Source organism: Xiphophorus couchianus, chromosome 11 (assembly GCF_001444195.1).
Source record: "Xiphophorus couchianus chromosome 11, X_couchianus-1.0, whole genome shotgun sequence".
NCBI classification, from domain to species: domain Eukaryota; kingdom Metazoa; phylum Chordata; class Actinopteri; order Cyprinodontiformes; family Poeciliidae; genus Xiphophorus; species Xiphophorus couchianus.
In genome coordinates this window covers 18,844,157-18,862,647 of record NC_040238.1, presented here as the reverse complement: position 1 = coordinate 18,862,647, position 18,491 = coordinate 18,844,157, and the positions used below count along the sequence as shown (strand labels likewise).

Sequence of the window (18,491 nt, the reverse complement as noted above, 5' to 3'; positions counted from 1 at the left end):
TATAATTATTAGACAGAATGAAACCAGGACAGCAAGAAGCTGAGGCACCACTCTCATGTGGTGTGACTCGCTTAATCTAACAGATTGAGGACCATCCATAGGTTAGGGGTTGGTATTCATGACACCTCTTTTTTTAATTCAGCAAAACAAAAGTCAAGTCTGTCCTTCAGTTTCTATTTCGCAGAAATCAAAACCATTATGGTACCCAGTAAACCAAAATTATGTGACATGGGGTTATAAGATATATTTGGCTCCTCTTTTTAATTATCTTATCTGGCTGTCGGGAGGAATGTTGGTTATGAAAACGTTAGGGATCACAGGAAATCTCTGTCCTGCACAAACTAACCAGCAGCTCCCTCTAGTGGGTAATGCTTGCTACTCTGTTTTTGGTCCATTTAAAAAAATGGTGGAATCTATTTTTTAATTGGGGGTTTATCTTGAGATAAATTGCTTTAATATTTTTTTTAACATTTTTATGAACCCAAAGAATTAAATTTGTGTCATCTGACCAGAGAAATTCTGTCTTATGCATAAAATTTATTCCTTACTCTAAGCATTAAGCTTCCTAGTAACTAAATATTCTCTAGCAGGCTTATAAATCTTTGTCACATCTCTCTTTATACTCAGGTGGATTCGATTTCCTGATTGGGTGACTTTCAAAAGACAACCGGCTGCACTGGACTTCATTTAGGGAGTGATTTAATACAAATGCACATTTTTACTTGTTAGAACAATGTATGAATATTGTACACTGTGAATGTAAGCACTACTTCGCTTGAATAATTTCTTTTTTTGTGTAAAGATATGTTCAGGTCTCAATGTAATGTCTAGAAGTGGTGAACTATTTGTAAATCAATCTGAGTTCTTGCAAAAATTTTAAGGTTTTGAGGGACGTTTTAACACAGACTGAGATTGTTATGTGAAAGACTCGATTATATCAAAGTAAATAAGTGGATATAAACTAAGGAGCTGATTGTGAAAATGACTTATTGTGTTTGCTCTCACTGGTCCTGTTTAATACAGGGAAAATCTGTCTCTCTGTCAGAGTAAGACACTACTTCAGACAGTCGGATCCTGTGTCAGCTGTTTACTGTCAGCCTCCTCATCTTGGGACCGCTCCAATGTTTGTTTTCACATTCTGTCGGCATTCTCATGGTTCTCCTTTATATTGGAGACCCTTCAATCAAATAGAGACAATAATGCAAAATGGAAAAAGTCAAAGAGAAAACAAACCAGAAAAAAATTACCAGGGAAATGTCAAATAAATAGTTCTTCTTTGTGTTGGGTAATTTGATATCCCAATGCTTCAACAAGTTCCTGTATTTGAACACAAGGTTTCCTCCAGAAAACCTGCTAAGCCTGGTGGTTGTGTTTTTGAGTTAAAAAATAAGTTTAAAGTCGACAGAAAATTTTAAAATATCACTTGCTAATTATGTGTTATTGGAAGATTAATATCTGAACACAAACTATAAAGTCTTAAAAAATGCAAACATTTAAAAAAAATAAATACACATTGCTTAACCTGGTGACCCACCAGGCTTATAATACACTGAGGGAATCCTTGCAACAGGAGCTATTTTTTCCTTTTAGTGTCTTCGATTTGATATATTGTTTTGAATTCTGAGTGCTTATGCATAAATGTGGCCATATGCACTTCTTAGGTGTTACAAATTATGTTTTCATCTCACTTCTTCTGTTTGGGGGCCATTTTGATAGTATAATATTGTTGTAAATTCATAGATCCATCTAAACAAGGACTACTCAATTGTCAAATTTATACAGGACCTGACTATTTTGGAAATGTGCCTAAAACTAATAAATTTTGTATCTATTTTTAACAATGGTTCCTGAAAGGGCTCAAGGACTCCAGAAAGTTTAGAGAAGAAAAGTGCTGACCTGTAAAATTGTCAGAACCTTGTTCTCATGCTGCTTGACTCAAATGTTTGATTAATTCAGGCTTGTGTCCAATAACACAAGATTCAGAAACAAAGGTTCTGATTACCATAATCCGATGTACGTCTGCTGTTGACCTTTCCTGTAAAGACCGAAACATTCGGTTTACTAGATTAGATTTAGGAATTGTAGTAACGCAAACAATTCACAAGATGGCATCATTATGAAACTGATCAGCACATCATAGTCTCCCTCCTCATCAATCTATCGGCCCCCATTTTGTTCCTATCCAATCATTTATTAGCTATTTTCAGTTTCTGCTCTGAATGTTCTGTTTGATTTTAATTTATTGGCTTGAATAATTCTCAACTGGAAATCTTGGAAAATGAAATTATTGAGCTGTTATCTTTATTCGGCACCTTGAAAAAATGTCTAGAATTAATGACATCTTGTATTGCAACGGCAAAATCTCATACTGAACATTTTTGAAAAAGCACTTTAAATCAAACATGACTTTCATAAATCAAAATAAAGTTTCAATTCCTACCATTTGCTATGTGTTTTTTTACTCTTAATTTATAATAATAGTTCCATATTTATAGATTATTTTCTTTACTGCCTGTAATGTTCACTTGTGTAAAACTATCCAGAGTGGATAATAAACGTTTGAAAGCTCTTGTTTTTAGAGTGTCTAATCCTAAAAACAACAAAAATCATACACACATGTATTAAAAGTGATTTTTTAATTACATTTCTCTCTTCCCAACAACTTCTTTGGCTAATAATTTGATTCAGCAATTATAATGGCTTTTCCCAGAAGAAGGTACATTTAGCAAATATTTTCCACTATACTCCCACTGCGTCTCAATCTCTCCTTTTCTGCAAAGTCCACTTTGGTGCGCTTGTCAAATTGATAACAAAACCCTAATTTTCTTTCATACTTTACATCAACAAATAAACAAAATAGCAATGGGGTCATTCCACAGAACAAACTGTACAAAAACACAATTTAAACAATGTGTAATAATTAATGTAGAAAATACACTTCAGGTAATGTGTCATTATTAAACATGTCAGGATGTGGGTTTTACAGGGGAATGTAAAAAAATTCTTTGAGATCTTTGAGATGAATTTCCTTTTTTAAAACTAGCTCGTCTTCACGCTCCAACTGTGATTAAACCAATGTGGCAAAGTGGGGGGTGTCGGCAAAACAAAAAATCACAAAAATATACACTTTAATATTAATCTAAAAAACAAGTTAGAAAAGAATAATTACAAAAAAACAAAAATTAACCAATAAACAAATATCCTAATGTGAGCTGATAATTTATTTTTTTTTAAAGTGAATTGGTGGGAATGAGAACGTTTTGTACATTTCAGATAGGCCTTCGCGAAGACGTGTCTCCGACGTTTTCAGGTCTGCAGTGGCTCACGCAGCCACACAAGAACAGAGAGGTGTGCGACAGCATGTCTGCTGGGTTGGTGTTAAACTGCATGTACATACGCCATCCAGGTGGCACCAGGATCTTTACTGAGTTCTGCGGCGCACGCATACGTTTTGCCGGCGCGAGGCCATGAAGCCGTGTTTGCAGAAGCACTTGTACGAGCCGAAAGTGTTCACACAGCGAGCATTCTTGCAGGGGCTGGTGCGTGGACCCGGCTCTGCACACTCGTCAATGTCTGGAAAACACAAACGAGTGTCAGTGAGGATAAGCCGACAAACAGAACCAGAAACCGTAGGTCAAAGTGTACAGAGATGTACAGTGTCTTGCAAAGGTATTTTCCATGTTAAGAATATAAAATCCCAGTACAACCAGCAGTCAGTAAACAGAGTCCATGTAAAGGTAATTTAATTTAAGTATGAATACAGACATCCTGTGTAAGCCTCAGAGTTAAATAAAGAACAAACAGCATCATAAAGACAAACCTGTAAGTATATGGCAAAAGGAAAATTTATACTTTTGTATGCCACTGTACACACATTATTGTATTTTTGTTTGAATTTTGTATGCACACAAAAACACACAAACCTATACAGCGGGCACGGGAGTGGTCTAGCCTAAAGCCTGTGTTACATTCACACATGGTACCCAGGTAGGAGCGGACACAGCGGCCATTTGCACAGCTACATTCGTCCGAATCCTCCTCTGAACTGTCACCTTTTAGCAAAAAAATAACATTAGACACCGAGGGGTAAATATCACATATTATATGGCAAAATAGTAAAGAGACAACAAATACAGAGTATGATTTCACCTGGGTTGTAGTTTGCGAAAGCTGCCAGAAAATCCTGATCCCCATCCGACTCAGTCTCATGTTGCATCTTACATAGAATACTGAACATTTCTGAACAGAAAACAAGAAGCGTGTTGGTGGAAAGCAGGGGGAAAAATAAAACCAAAGATCAAGCTGATCCTGTAGGAAACTCACCCAAATTTCTGGGAGGGCAGGTGTTGCACTCTGGCCCCCAGCCGTGGCCGTAGTGACAACAACACTCAGAGTAAGTCACCACTTTGTCGATGGGCTGACTGCAGATGAGACCCTCGTCAACACGCTCGAAACACACATCTTTGTGGGCTGCAGTACGATCTAAAATAAAAATAAGGAAGAGATATACATGTTTTTTTAATGTTTGTTACTTTCACTTCAGTAGTAAAATGGGTTATAGTCCAGCAAATCATTTTATTTTTAGCGCTTTTTTTTGTAAAAGTGCCATTGGGTGTATAATGTATTATTGTCAACAAAATCTAGAAAATAATCTGTATGAATTTGCAGAGAGAAGCAGATTATGCAGAACTGCCATAATGAAGTGAAGTAGTTCTGCCCAACATAATAATGAAAGTCTGATTTAAGTAAAAGTTAATCTAATACGAGTAGAAATGATGTTAGGGAAGCCAAAATTAAGAGCTTGTCAGAAAACCAATCAATATGAAAACATCTGTTGAATTTTAGTACTTATTTGGAAACATATTTTCTGTTAATAAATTTTCCTAATGTAACTTGGGAGACTTATGGTGTATTTTTATTTTACTTTTATGCATTCCCATAAGTAGGTTTCAGGTTTTAAACATAGAATAACAACAACAAAAAAAATCAAAGGTTTGGAAGAGTAGCTGTTTCTGACTGATGTATTTGTGATACTTCTGTGGCATGTTCTCCTGGATTTCCCATTTTAAAGAGGAATGGGCCACACAGAAAAAAATAACAGCGATTACTGATAAAATGCTGTGATCAACTAAAAATGTCAATTGCAGTATGAAGTTAACAAAAACACTTTAGTTAAAAACTGGAAATACTGGAGGTTTTTTGTAAGAGCAAATAATTTTATTTTTTTCCTACCACTAAATAAATTTACTCAAATTAAAGGCTGGAATTTCCCAAATGTTATATGAGAGATAAGATGAATACATGTCAAGGCTTTTTACAAAGTGTAGAGGGCAATGTGTGCTAAAACCAATACAATAAAAATCAGTGGAATAATGAAAGTAAAAGCCTTTTTTATTCTCTATAAATGCTTTTTATGGTTGGGTGTATCAGGGTCATATAGGCACATGCAACGAGCAAAACCAATAAATTGTTCTGAAATCATTATACAGATGTCAATGCTTTAAAAAAAGAAAAAAAAAAGGTTTATGGCTTTCAGCCAACTCATAAAAAAGCTAGATAATAAAAATACATTACCTGTTTTTAAAAAGATAAATAGATATTGTTTCTTTATTCCCTAAAATATTTAGTCATTATGAGTAAAAACATAATTTCAGATTCCTAAAATCACACATTTCACACTAATTTATAAAGCAAAAGCAGCCACAATGATTTGTTTTTTGCATCGTAAACGAACAAAAGGTAATAAAGTAAGACTCACTTATATATAAAGACAGAAGCTGTTTTTTAAAAGTTTAATATTTAATAATAAATAAGTGAAGCTGATTACAGTATGAAGTGGTTCACTAAATATTTGCTACTGCTCAACAGCCTGCAGGTTTTACTGTATTGCGCCACATCATTAAACACATTTTGTGTCATTAGAAAATCCTGTAGCAGCTGTTACAAATATTAACCGTGAAATAATAGTTATAGTTTTAGTAATATTTCATTCAATTGTGTGAAATCCTGGGCAGCTCTCTCTTGGAAAAAAGAAATTCAATATATTTACTTGTTAGAGAAATACTAAATAAATCATATGTGGTTACATTGATTATTCCGCATGGATAAATATTAAGGTTTTGTTGACTTTGTAGTGAAGTTACCAATAAACGTCTTGTATAATTCTGACTCAGCAAGTCGATTGCATTAAGCTATTTGGCTGCAGGAGTCAAAGTAAAGCTTTTAAATAAACAAACAAAAAACAACTAAGCTGTTAAGCATGGTGGTAGCAGCATCATGCTGTGGGGTGCATTAACATTACAAACACACATTGAAACTGGTTTTGGACTAGCCGGAACCAGTATAAAGCTTTTGGAAAACCCTGACCTCAGCTAAGATCAAATGCTAATAAATTATTACAGATGTGTGTTGTGTCATCAGGACAGTTTAAATGCATAATTAGAAGCTCATAATACGACATGAGTGCATGTAGCGTCTGTTTGGCAGTGTATTAATCACTTTCTAAGACCAAACATGCTTATAATACAAAAGTAATATTGGTTTAAAGCTAGAAACATCTTCCTAAAAACAGCCTGGACAAGGCAAGGCTTGGGAGGAACTGCAATGGAAAACAAGAGTGTCAGACTGAGCGGTAAGGCAAGCTAGTTCTACCCACCGTCATAGACGCACTGCTTCAGCGCCGCGCTGAAGGTGAGGGGAGGGTCGCAAAAACAGTGAAAGGAGCCGGGCGTGTTCTCACACCTCCCATTCTTACAGTACGAGGGGTCCTGGCACTCATTCACATCTGCAAAGGGCACCACAGACACTGGTTACAGTATGAACATCTGCTTCTGGGCCAGAGCTTAGTCTGCAGGTGGTCGACTCAGGCTTTCGTCTCACCACAAAATGCAGAACAAATTCTTCCCTGCGGTAAATGCTCCATTTGGGAATCTTTTTAGACATTAACTGTGTGTCGAAGGTGATTATTTATCCCTAAGCTAACTGTTAAGGCCGGTGTGTGAGGTGAGTCTCTCAGTCTAGAGGTTGGACAACTATAAAACTAAAACAGGTTGAAATAAAACTGATTAGTTGATCGCTGATTAGATTCATAAACAATTTTTACAGCTGTGATAATCGACTGGTTTAGATAAAACTGTGGTGTAAATAATGTCTTTGAACCACATGTGGTTTCTGTTAGTTTTTTTACTACTTGAACCATTCTGCTTATGGGAGATTGCACAACCTTGCAGCTGGCCTGTGGTTAAAATAAAAGAAGAAAAAAAAGGGGAACTGATATCTATGAAGTTAAAAATGAGAGTTTGGTTCCAGAAGAAGCTGCTGAAATATTGCTAAGAAAATAAAAAATCTCTAGCGGGCAAAACGTTCTGTTTATGAGCAAGACATATTGCTTATGATCAAGTTTATGAGGTTGAAGTCTCCTTATTATCATCATTACAAAATTTTCTAGTTTGAAGAAACAAAGTGTGATGTGAACAAAAAAGAATTTAGAGAAAGAGAGTCTACATCATATTTACAAAGCATATTTTCTCACCTCCACCCACATTATTGCATCGCTACGGTTTTTGTCCCAAACTGGAGGTCAACGTTATATTTCAGAAAAGAAACCATGTTACTTGGAGGCCTTCAATTTTTTCTGACTGTCATAACTAAGCCATATTTATCTCTTGTGTGTGCGTCACAGTATTGGGTTTCAGGTAATTATACACGACCCGACTGCGCCACATTCATCTGCAGACTAGGCCTGTAAACATTCAAAAGCTTCACTTAGGTTTTCTACATACTACGGCTGCAATAGCTGCAAAGTTAGCTCAAGCAAAACGAACATATCCAGGTAGAAACCAGTTATCGTTCCCAGCCAGATCTGCTAGATGGAACCGCTTCACATTGACCTACCTGTCTACAGACTACCTACTGTCAGCCTCAGAGGATTAGATTTCATGACTTCGCAAACATTTGTGGAACCTAACCAAAGTTTCTAACAGATGATGAAACATGGAGAACTTTTTATCTATGCAGGAACAAAGTTTTTCCCTGACAGTACGTTCATTTTTTCACTGATGAATGGCTTAAGGATATGTACTATTTATTAGTAATTGGCACACTGATTATCATCAATCTGCTGGAGATGACTTGTAGAAACAAAAGATCCCTCACTGTTTAACATTATCTAGTACTTTTGAACCACAGAAGCTCACTTGAGGAAGGTGGTAGTTTTCATAATGATAGAAGAGTAAATTCATATTGATGCAAGGCTGTGAATACTTTTACACTTAATTTATTGGACTAAGAAAAAGAAAAACAAAGCCGGATTTGCATTGTTTATATTTTTACATTTTGCGCTGAAGAATTTAAAAAGACGTCTCTCCTGTTTTGCGTCTCTAAGTTCAAGTTATTGTTTGGTTTGTGGATTCCTCTTTGACACCATTTGGATTTTATCATTAGGAGCTAAAACATGAACACAAGAGGTTTTTCACGTGTAATTTTGAAATTATTTAGCTATTGTTTTGTATATTATGCAAAAAATCTTCACTTGCACAAATCCGTCAACATATTTCCATTTGACAAAAAAATTTGCTGAAGAGGGTATGGATACTTTTGATACAAATTTACTCTCATACATTTAGCACTTCTAGACTGCTGTGATCAGCAGACCATAGTTGAGAGGACCTTTGCTTTTAAGTTCAAAACATTCAAATTTGGGCAAATGTTTCTATTTTATTAACCTATTTTTGCACCTGATAGCATCTATGCATCTTCCAAGACATATTTACAGGAACATAGCTGCGTATTGTGGGGATGGAGTTAGTTTTTGGCCTGATCGTTGACTACATTTCAACAATATACATCAAGTAATTGGTAGGCTTTACCTGTCACAACTGACTTAATTATCAGTTTCAGTTCCAGAAATTATATATCATCTTTATTTGTACATTTAGAGAAGAGCTGGACAGATTTTTAAATTGCCATTGCATTGTCCTATGCCAATGTAATGGCATAGGACAGTTTGGACGCAATATTTGGAAGGGCATTGTATTTGTCATATGTGATACATTATGTCATGCATTTGCTTTCCATGTAGCAATAATATGTTTGAGCCATTGGATGGACTTTAATTGCCCTTAATTCCCATATCTCAGGATTTCCCACAGTGTATTATAAGCCTGGCGGACCACCAGACTTTACTTCTTTATTTATTTTACTTTTTTTTAAATTATTGCCTATTTTTAAAACTTTATAGTTGGTTTTCAGATATTAATCATTCAATCTTCCAATAATACATAACTATCAAGTGATATTTTCAAATCTCTTGTCAACTTTAAGTATTTTTTTAACTCAAAAACATGGCGGCCAGCTGGATGACTGGCCAGCGCCACAAGCACCGGGCTTAGCAAGTTTTCAAGGGGAAACCATGTATCTGATGTATATTTAAAGTGCCTGTGATGCTAGAAATCACTGAGAGTGGTTGGGACTTTGTATAATAGCATGTAACATGTTCTTCTTTATCTGCTTAATTATGTTTTACTGAAAACTGATTTAGCTTCCCTTATTAATTTCATTCGGAAACCTGTCCAATTTTAAAATTCTGGTTGCCAATTTTAATTTGCAGATAAAAAAAACAAGGAAAACCACATAGTTACGGCTATCCAAATCTGCAAGATGAGTAAAAATAATGTACTTCTTGTTAGTAGATTTATTGGGGTCACATGCCTACATTTTCTTTGCAATAGACAATAAATAGATTACAAAAGATTTCTTTATATCTTCTGAGGTCACGGTGGGTACGAATTGAAACAAAGTATGTAATGCAATGAAAGATGGAATAAAAAATCTAAGTAACAAGTGCAAAATGTCATATTTTTGCATTTTGCAAGGGATACTCAACAAACTTTTCAATATTAAAATAGAAATAATCTTTCTTGGCGACCAAAGTGGAAAAGTTTGAGTGGAAAAGTTTGAGAGTTAACTTTTCAATTGGTCAAACACACAGAATGATGCAGGCTAAGATACTGAGCCAGACATTGACAGTAAGTTCTCTAAATATGACCACTTTGACAGGAAACCCATTGTTTCCACATAAAGCAAAAAACCGCTGAGAAAAACAAACATTTTTGTGCTGCAAGTTCAACTTTGAGACACAACGAGAAACTGGCCAAAGATTGGGATAATCTTGCCAAAAACACAAATGTCTCACATTTTTTTCGGCACAGTTCTGAGTCAGGAAGACTCAATTAACTTTAGGCAGATATGCAAAAGATTTTATCCAAGATAAATCTGTGGTTTATTTGCACTGCGCAAAAGAGAGAGAGAGCAAGGCTTCCATATGTACGTCTGAACAAAGTACCGTGAGGTTGCTCACCTTTATTCCTCCCCAGCTCTTAACCTCTATCTGTCATGAAACATGCTGCATTTAAACATATTTTGGTCCTTTTGAAACTATCTACATCCTGTTAACTATAAACATGGAGACTGCTCGTATGCTAAGGCTTACAATTCTATTCACCCACTGCAGGGTGGACAGAAAATTATTCTTCAAAGAACGCTAAAGACAACAGAAATATTCTAAAAAATAGAATATTCTAAAATTTGGGTGTTTTAGATGGAAATATCAGGGATTTCAAAGACAGACTGATACTCAGGACAAATGAGAACTCACCAGCCTGCTCCTCGAGAGTCACGCAGCTGTTTCGGTCCACAGCCAGCGTCCAGGGCAGAGAACAAATGCAGTAGTATGAACCCACTGTGTTCACACATAAGCCATTCTTACAGTTTCCTGGGTTGTCACACTCATTGACATCTGGACAACAAAGTTAGGAGTTCAAAGTTGTCCCAGCTAGATAAAAGCCGGTTTCAGCCATGGAAAGGGAAATACTACTCACCAGCAACTGTTGGCATCACACACTTCTTCCTGCTGGAGTCGGGGATCCAGGGCCGGTCACAGATGCAATAAAAGCCCCCGTCAGTATTGACACACCGACCATTGGTGCAAAGAGACTCATCGTGGCATTCATTGACATCTGAGAGCAAATATGAAGACATGAAACAAGCACCAATCTGCTGTAGAGAGTGTAGAAAGTCCTACATGCAGAAATTATTCACAATTTCATGATCCTACATACCAATGCACTCAAGAAGGTTGCTGTCATAGTAAAAGCCTTGTTGACAGTAGCACTCATAACCTCGCAGCGTGTTTTCACAACGGCCCCTTTTGCAGATTTCCTCAGCAAACAGAGTACACTCATCAATATCTGCAGACAACAAACAAAAGATTGTTAATCTGCAGAAAATTTGATCTCTTTGCAGTTAAAAGAAACCCCTTCAGATGCAGAATTAGCTTAAATTAGCTAGAATGGCCTGGCTGTAAACTCAGTAAATGAATCTTTTTTTCTTTTGTTGACCACTACATACTGAATAAAGTTTTTTGAACAATTTAAGTTTTAAAAAATATCAATCGGGGAGTGCCGTGGTGGCGTAGGGGATAGCTTGACCCATGTTTAGAGGCCTCGAGTCCTCGACGCAGCCTTCACGGGTTCGACTCCCGGACCCGACAATATTTGCTGCATGTCTTCCCCCTTTTCCTTCCTCCTTTCTGTCAGCCTACCTTCATATAAGGGACACTAGAGCCCACAAAAGACCCCCTGGAGGGGTAAAAAAATATATATATATATATATCAATCAAAAGGTAAAACAACTACAGAGATGTAAGAATCTATAAAAAAAAAATCTATTTTCTACATGTTGAGTCCTGCATGTAGCCTTCTGTGAAAGAGAGAGAAAGAGCAATACTTTCAGCTGACAAAACGGAAGGATAGACAGAGTTCTACAAAGTGTCTGCTTTATCCTTGTAAAGACTCAACATCTGCCATGGAACATGCTGTATTCAGAAATGGTGACAGCCTTTTAGAAAGCCTAAAGTCTAAGTTTGTTTCAGTAATGCTAGTCTTGCTAACTGTTCTTGTAGCCATAGCTACAAGAACAGTTTGCAGCTAAGGCTACAAGTGCTAAAAATATATTTTCAGCGATGTTCTTAGATCATTTTTTAGTCTTTATATTAAATACAAACTGAATTGTTGCCTTAAATTTGTACAGTTAGTGAAGTTTACATATTATATTAAATTATAACTTAAACGAACACACCGTGGTAGGCGGGCAGGCTGTACTGGAGTCTTTGTTCACTGTAGAAACCTTGTCCGTGTGGACAGAGGAAGTGGAACTCTGCTACATCGAAGGGAAAAAAAAAGGTTTGAAAGAAAAACTTTTAACAGAATTATGAAAGTAAATAGTCGTTCTTCAATTTGCTTCCTCTGTAGTGTTCAATGGCACCTGAGTGGGAGACTGGGCAGGGATGGATCTCGCAGTGATCTCCCCATCCCACACCGATGGAGCAGCAGCACTCCTGCTTGGTGACGTTGATGGCCAGGACGCTGTCGCAGAACACCGTGTCATCGAGGTTCAGGTAACACTCCTTCTTCTCATCCGTCAGGATTCGAACCGCTACAAGTAGAAATGTGAAGTTTGAAGCAGATAATTATTAGATATCTGTAAAAATAATGCCAAAAAGTCTTTTGGGATTTAGAAGGTTTCAATGTTTTTGTTCACTAGATGAATGTGGTTCATCTAGAATGAGAGAGGATGTACCTTCGCAGTTGTGTCTGTCCTCTGAGAGGGCATAGCCGTGATTGCAGACACACACATATGAGCCCAGTCTGTTCTCACATGAGCCGTAGGGTTGGCAGAGGTTCCTGTCTGCAGCACATTCGTCTATGTCTGAAAGGGAAATCACAAAGCTTGTACTGAGCATTTGAATTTCAGTCCTAACCATCGCAAAATTGGCTAAAAGAATTCCAGAAATGAAGCACAAAAATAAAAATCTCTAAAATTCAAAACTCAACATTGACTAGCTCATTCAATTTGTCATAAATAAAGGAAAATGGATACAAAAAAAATCCAAATGTTGACATCCATTCAGAAGGAGAAACAGACCTTGGCATTCCCTGCCTCCGATCAGTTTGTAACCCTTCTGGCACTCGCAGTGGTACGAGCCCATGTTGTTGAAGCACTGGCCCCTCAGGCAGCTCGATGGCCTCTCACACTCATTAATGTCTGAAAAGACAGCAGAGGAAGATTTTTACTTAAATTTCCACACCAGTTCATGTCTGAATCCTTTTCAGCAACTGGATCTCAACTCCTTTTTTTATTTCAGAGAGAAAACACTGAAGTACGTGAAATTGTACACTTAGAAATATCTTTTTCCTAGTATGCGAAGGCCCAATTTCAAGCCTAATTTTGTTTAGCTGTAAAACATAGTAATTTGCATATAAAAAAATGACTTGTTTCATCTAGTGAGTACACAAGAAGTGAAGTTTAATCAAAGAGAAACTAATAGTGGAGGTAGAGAAATAAAGAAAAGTTATAAACTTGTTTGGTTTTCTTTCATTTTGATGTATTCTTTTATTTTCATTTTGATTTCAGGAAAAAGTTGCTTGCAGCATTGTTTGAGCAAATAAATAGTAAAGCATGATATTGATGGGTACAAATATTTGCTGCTTTAGATTTTTAGGTTTCTGGGTAATTTCACATTAATTTTTAAGAATTCAGATTTTCTTATGCTTTCCATTGGTTTTCAGTTGGGATCATTCATGGATCTTAATGGGTATCAATCTATAATAACCTCTTAAGAACTTATTGTTCTGAAAGTTTATCATCATGCTATCCTAACAGTTTAAAGTCCTTCTAAAGAAATGCCAGAGTAACGACGAGCGGAGTTTCCTCTGGCTGCAGAGAGTAATGCAGTGTTGCCCCACCTCCACCTGTTGCTGTGTACAGCTGGTCAGCTGGCTGAAGGAAAGCTGCTTTACTTATCCCTCATTAATTAAAGACAAAAAATGAGAAAATATTTCCATGAGAGCCAAGAAACCAAGATCTTTCTGTTTTTGGAAGCGATCCTGGAAGTCATTTATGCTACAGCAGTATATTGTGCAACATTACTAATTTTATATTAGGCTTGATAAATTGTTTACTTCTTGCTATAAACAAAAACAATTAATTATGGTATATATTTTATCAAAAAACTTTGTGCAGACACCACAATAACCTGATTTGTGCTTGAGAATGTCATTTTACCCATGCCTAGTTGATGCAAATAAAACAAAACCAAAGTTATTTTGGTGTAATTTGCACCTTCACAGTGGCTGCCCTCCTGTGTGCGCTGGTATCCTGGGTAGCAGTGGCACTTGAAGGAGCCTTCTGTGTTGATGCAGCGGCCATAAGCACACAGTCGAACGTCCGCACACTCGTCAATGTCTACAGGGAAGAATTTTTTTCTTTGTAAATGAAATGGTTTAAACCAGAAGAATGTAATTAAAAAATACCTCACTGTTTGCAAAAGTCAGGTTTTCTACTTACCATTGCAGCTTTTGCTGTCTGCAGAGTGGAACCCCTCATTGCAGAGGCATCGGTAAGTACCAGGGAGGTTATCACAGCGCCCGTCGCGACAGATACCAGGCTTCTGACACTCATTAATGTCTGAAGAAAAGGTCACACATGGAATTTTAATGTATTCCTTTTTATCACTGCAGCAGCAATATGCCTTAATCTTTATCATTTCCACTGCAAAAACACAAAATCTTACCATTTATTTCTGGTATCTAGTGCAAAAATCTTAGTGTACTTGAAATAAGACAAAACTAACGTAGTAGTAACTTTTCAACAAAATATAGGAGCTTGTTTTTAAGTCAGAAATTCCTTTTTATTGAAGAAAATGTAACAGTAACTAGCACTTTTTAACAATATTAAGACATTATTGACTAAAAATAAGCTCCTATATATCTTGCTAAAAAATTGTTATGTCTCCTATCAAGTGCTCTGAGATATTTGTGCTAGAAACTAGCACAAATAGTTAGAAGTGCCATTTCTTAATGGCACTGCTCATTAAGAAATACTTGGTAAGATTTTGAGTTTTTGCATTGTTTATCCACATTTTCTCTATCTCCTTACCCTGACAGCTGCATCCATTTTACCTCTCAGACAGTTTTTACACAAGCATCATGTGATATTTCAAATAAAAATAAACAGACACTCACCATAGCATATGCCAGCATGGGCCTCATAGCCGGGTAAACATGGCATGCACTCATACGAGCCCGGTGTGTTTTCACACTGCTCGTTAAGACAAGCATCCGGACTCAAACACTCATTAATGTCTGGAAAAAGACCAGATTTATGCTACTTATTTCAGGATGAACAGAGGGATTATTACCCAGATTATTAGATGATTTGCATCGCCACCCATAATGTCAAAGTGAAACTGTGTTTGTACCTTCACAGGCTGGATAACGGTGGGACTTGCTCCTAAAGCCGTTTTGACATTCGCATTTATAAGAGCCAGGCAGGTTGACACAGTGGCCCCCGACACCGCAGATATCTGGTTTATGGCATTCATTTATATCTGTTGCACAACACAAATGTTACAGTAAGATCTGACAGCATACAGAGGAGAAAAATAAAACAAAACACAGAACCGCTTTGGATTTTTTACCTATGCACTTCAGTCGCCCGTGCTGCACCATGTGTTTATAACCTGGCCGACACTGGCACTTGTAGGCTCCCTCTGTGTTGACGCAGCGGCCTCTGCCATGGCCGCACGGCTCCGCGTCACATTCATTATCATCTGAGAAAGGAAAGAACGCGAAGTCAGTGTGGAATGTGATCAAGAAGTTAATAAAACTAGTGCTGAATATTCAAAACAATTAGTGGAAAAACTGCAATCTCAGAGCACATTTTGTCTGAATGGTGAGTTTGATAAAGACACCTTTTTTTTCCCCAAAGATTGTGTTCACAGCTCAGCAGAAGAATTAGGGCACCAATAATGAAAATGCAAAGGTTATATGAGTTCTGCACTGACTTGCAGGTACCTGCCTGGCCCCCCACAAAGATTTGTCTTTCATTCACAATCTAATTCCTAAAAGATTTAAATAAAACCACCAATAAAAAATAATAAGCAAGTCTCCACAGGAAAACTCATTAACCTGGAAAAACGTTAAAGTAGTGAAAGTCATGTCTGCATGTCTCTGCTTGTGCTTAGGTATTAAGTAAGTTTAATGACATTTACTAACAGGCGGTTAAGTTAAATATATTTCTTGCTCTAAATTCCTTGATTCTCCAATAAATAAACACATAATTATAGGTGATTTTAAGCAATATAATGTGCTAAATTGCTACCAGCAAACCACTTACTTAAAATCTTTATTGTATAAGGTGTGGTGAGTGTTTGTATATTCTTTACTTTGATAAAACCTGGTCTAAAATCATGATCCTAGAACCAGTTTAATGTCAAAATATGCACTGGTGTTGTTAGTAAGAAGATTTGAGAGAAGATTCACTTTTTGTCCAAAATGTAATTTTTCTGCAGCTCAACATTTTCCCTTTTTTGTCAGGAACAGCAAGAAAAAATAAATTAAAGTTTGCTTGGTTTTCTCTCCCAGCGTCTCTTACCCTCACAGATGTTCCTCTGCAGGTTAAGACGGTAGCCGGGGAAACAGTGACAGATGTGGCCGTTCGGGCTGTTCTCACAATTCCCATGACCACAAATGCTTCTGCTTAGCCCGCACTTATCTGTCTCCGCTTCAAGGGCAAAGAAAAGAGACCACTGGTGTTAATTCAATGCAACTATGTGTGTATGTACAGTGCAATGCAAAAACACTGAAACAAGAATTATACTTTGCTTACATTCTTATGCCCTGATCAACAGTTCTCTTTCAGTTTTTTTTCAGGAGTTGTACATATTTTTACTCCTCTCATTGTGTCTGTCTATGACAATATGATGCAGTGACATTAGGAGCAGAAACACGGAAAGGCAAAAAGAAGTCTGATGTCTAACTATGAACACCACCAGAAAGTCCTGCCTCTTAGAAATAGTACAATAATCCAACACAGATTGTTAGCGAGTGAAAAGCTTACATTCAAAAAAAGAACAACTTTTACACTACTTCACAATCATGCACTATTTTGTATTGCTCTGCCACAATAAATTCCCAATAATTACATGGATGTTTGTGGTTGTAAGAGGACAAAAAGTGGAAAAGCTCAAGAGGCATAATTATATCTTATTGATATTTGCACGTTTACATTTTTGAAATTAAGAGACGCCACTGAAAATGTAAGTAGAGAGGTAATCACACAAATTATATCAGATTAGATAGATCAGATTTGGCATTGGTTTATCTTTTGGGGATGTTTTCTTCTTATGGGACAAAAGCAGTGTTAATACATTTATTTTAAATGTTTAGCAAAAAAAAAAAACTGTAGTTGTGGCAGCTTTCATTACACACAATGTGTGTGAATGAAGCCCTTAGGCTGGTTCATGCTTCGTGTTTGATGTCACGTAACATGCACAGTGACCAAAAGCATCAGCTAACCACAAAAGACATGCAAAGAAATCAGCTTCGTGTTAAACGTCGGGTTTTGGAAATGTGAGGTTAAAAAAAACAACAACAAAAAAAACACAAGAGTTATCATTAACGGTATTTACTGCAAGAAGGAAGTCAACATGTCATCTGTGAGAGACGGCGGCGAAGCTCGCCATGGTTACCGCCTCTCACTCTGGGTGGGTTTGCGGAGTGCTGGGTTTCCCAGTTTTCAGGCGCATGAAACATGAACCAGCTTGTATTGAGAAGAGAGTAAATAAATAAGAAGTGACTCTTATGCTGGATTGGTGTTAAACTCACGTTTACCTTTAGGGTCTATTTCGAAGGGGTCATTGCCTGGGGGGATTCGGACGATTGGCGGAGGAGTGGGTTTAACAACTGTGGATCCAACAGAGGAGAAATGAACCAGCAACCATGACATGTTGATCTTTGGTCTTTGTACTCCACAGAGGCAACATTTATTTGCAATCTTCTGTCAGTTAGCAGCAAGAAAGAAACATTCCCCTCATTGTGGCAGCTAATGGTACATTTAGTAACTCAAGACATTCAAATGTTACTTGCAGCACGTCTAATTTTCTTTGTGAAAGGGGGAGCGTTTACCAAGCACTCGCGGTCGGGTGGTGCTGACAGAAGTCTGCTGCACCGTGGTCGGCTCCGGGGGCTTCTCCTAATCACAGGAGGGGGAAAATATTTCATGCCAGCGAAAGAAAAAGCTACATCTGCAAATAGAAATGAAATCTTACCGTCACAAGTGGTGCTGAAAGGAAAAGTGGTAGAGTGAGGTTAAAACGATGAACCTCTAATAACAGGATTAAAAGCTTACAAAGCAGAGATGTTGGACATATAAACAGTGCTGGTCAGAACTTTAAATGCATCCATTATGGGTAGGAACATAATATTGACACTGGCCTTTTAATTACACTTTTGTTCTTCTTTTAGGGTGGGATGATAATGCAACACACACCTTAAATGTCTGTAATGTTCCTGGCAAAAGTTTAGCTGGATATTTAACCACACTTCTTTCTAGAAGGTGTAGAGCTTATTTTAGTTTTTTAAGTTTTAAATTTT

The 18,491-nt window shown here is 37.0% G+C and overlaps 1 protein-coding gene across 5 annotated transcripts in view; it reads right to left on the bottom strand.

The window, feature by feature from the left end:
• Positions 1–2,619: 2,619 nt before the first annotated feature.
• The window catches only part of ltbp3 (latent transforming growth factor beta binding protein 3), a 51,110-nt gene continuing 35,238 nt past the window's right edge, over positions 2,620–18,491 (bottom strand). Inside the window, exons 9-29 of one of the 5 annotated variants that reach the window (XM_028030890.1) lie at positions 18,167–18,180; positions 18,024–18,090; positions 17,730–17,801; positions 16,492–16,620; positions 15,536–15,667; positions 15,317–15,445; positions 15,081–15,200; positions 14,404–14,523; positions 14,179–14,301; positions 12,982–13,101; positions 12,637–12,765; positions 12,322–12,492; positions 12,136–12,213; positions 11,118–11,246; positions 10,878–11,015; positions 10,655–10,795; positions 6,656–6,784; positions 4,324–4,482; positions 4,150–4,239; positions 3,924–4,052; positions 2,620–3,573 (exon numbers count right to left, since the gene is read on the bottom strand). In XM_028030890.1, the coding sequence (XP_027886691.1) occupies positions 3,422–3,573; positions 3,924–4,052; positions 4,150–4,239; positions 4,324–4,482; positions 6,656–6,784; positions 10,655–10,795; positions 10,878–11,015; positions 11,118–11,246; positions 12,136–12,213; positions 12,322–12,492; positions 12,637–12,765; positions 12,982–13,101; positions 14,179–14,301; positions 14,404–14,523; positions 15,081–15,200; positions 15,317–15,445; positions 15,536–15,667; positions 16,492–16,620; positions 17,730–17,801; positions 18,024–18,090; positions 18,167–18,180 (2,471 nt within the window). In that variant the 3' untranslated portion in view covers positions 2,620–3,421. Of the gene's footprint in view, positions 3,574–3,923; positions 4,053–4,149; positions 4,240–4,323; positions 4,483–6,655; positions 6,785–10,654; positions 10,796–10,877; positions 11,016–11,117; positions 11,247–12,135; positions 12,217–12,321; positions 12,493–12,636; positions 12,766–12,981; positions 13,102–14,178; positions 14,302–14,403; positions 14,524–15,080; positions 15,201–15,316; positions 15,446–15,535; positions 15,668–16,491; positions 16,621–17,729; positions 17,802–18,023; positions 18,091–18,166; positions 18,181–18,491 lie in introns of all 5 variants that reach the window. The other 4 variants (XM_028030889.1, XM_028030891.1, XM_028030892.1 and 1 more) reach the window with 4 other exon arrangements.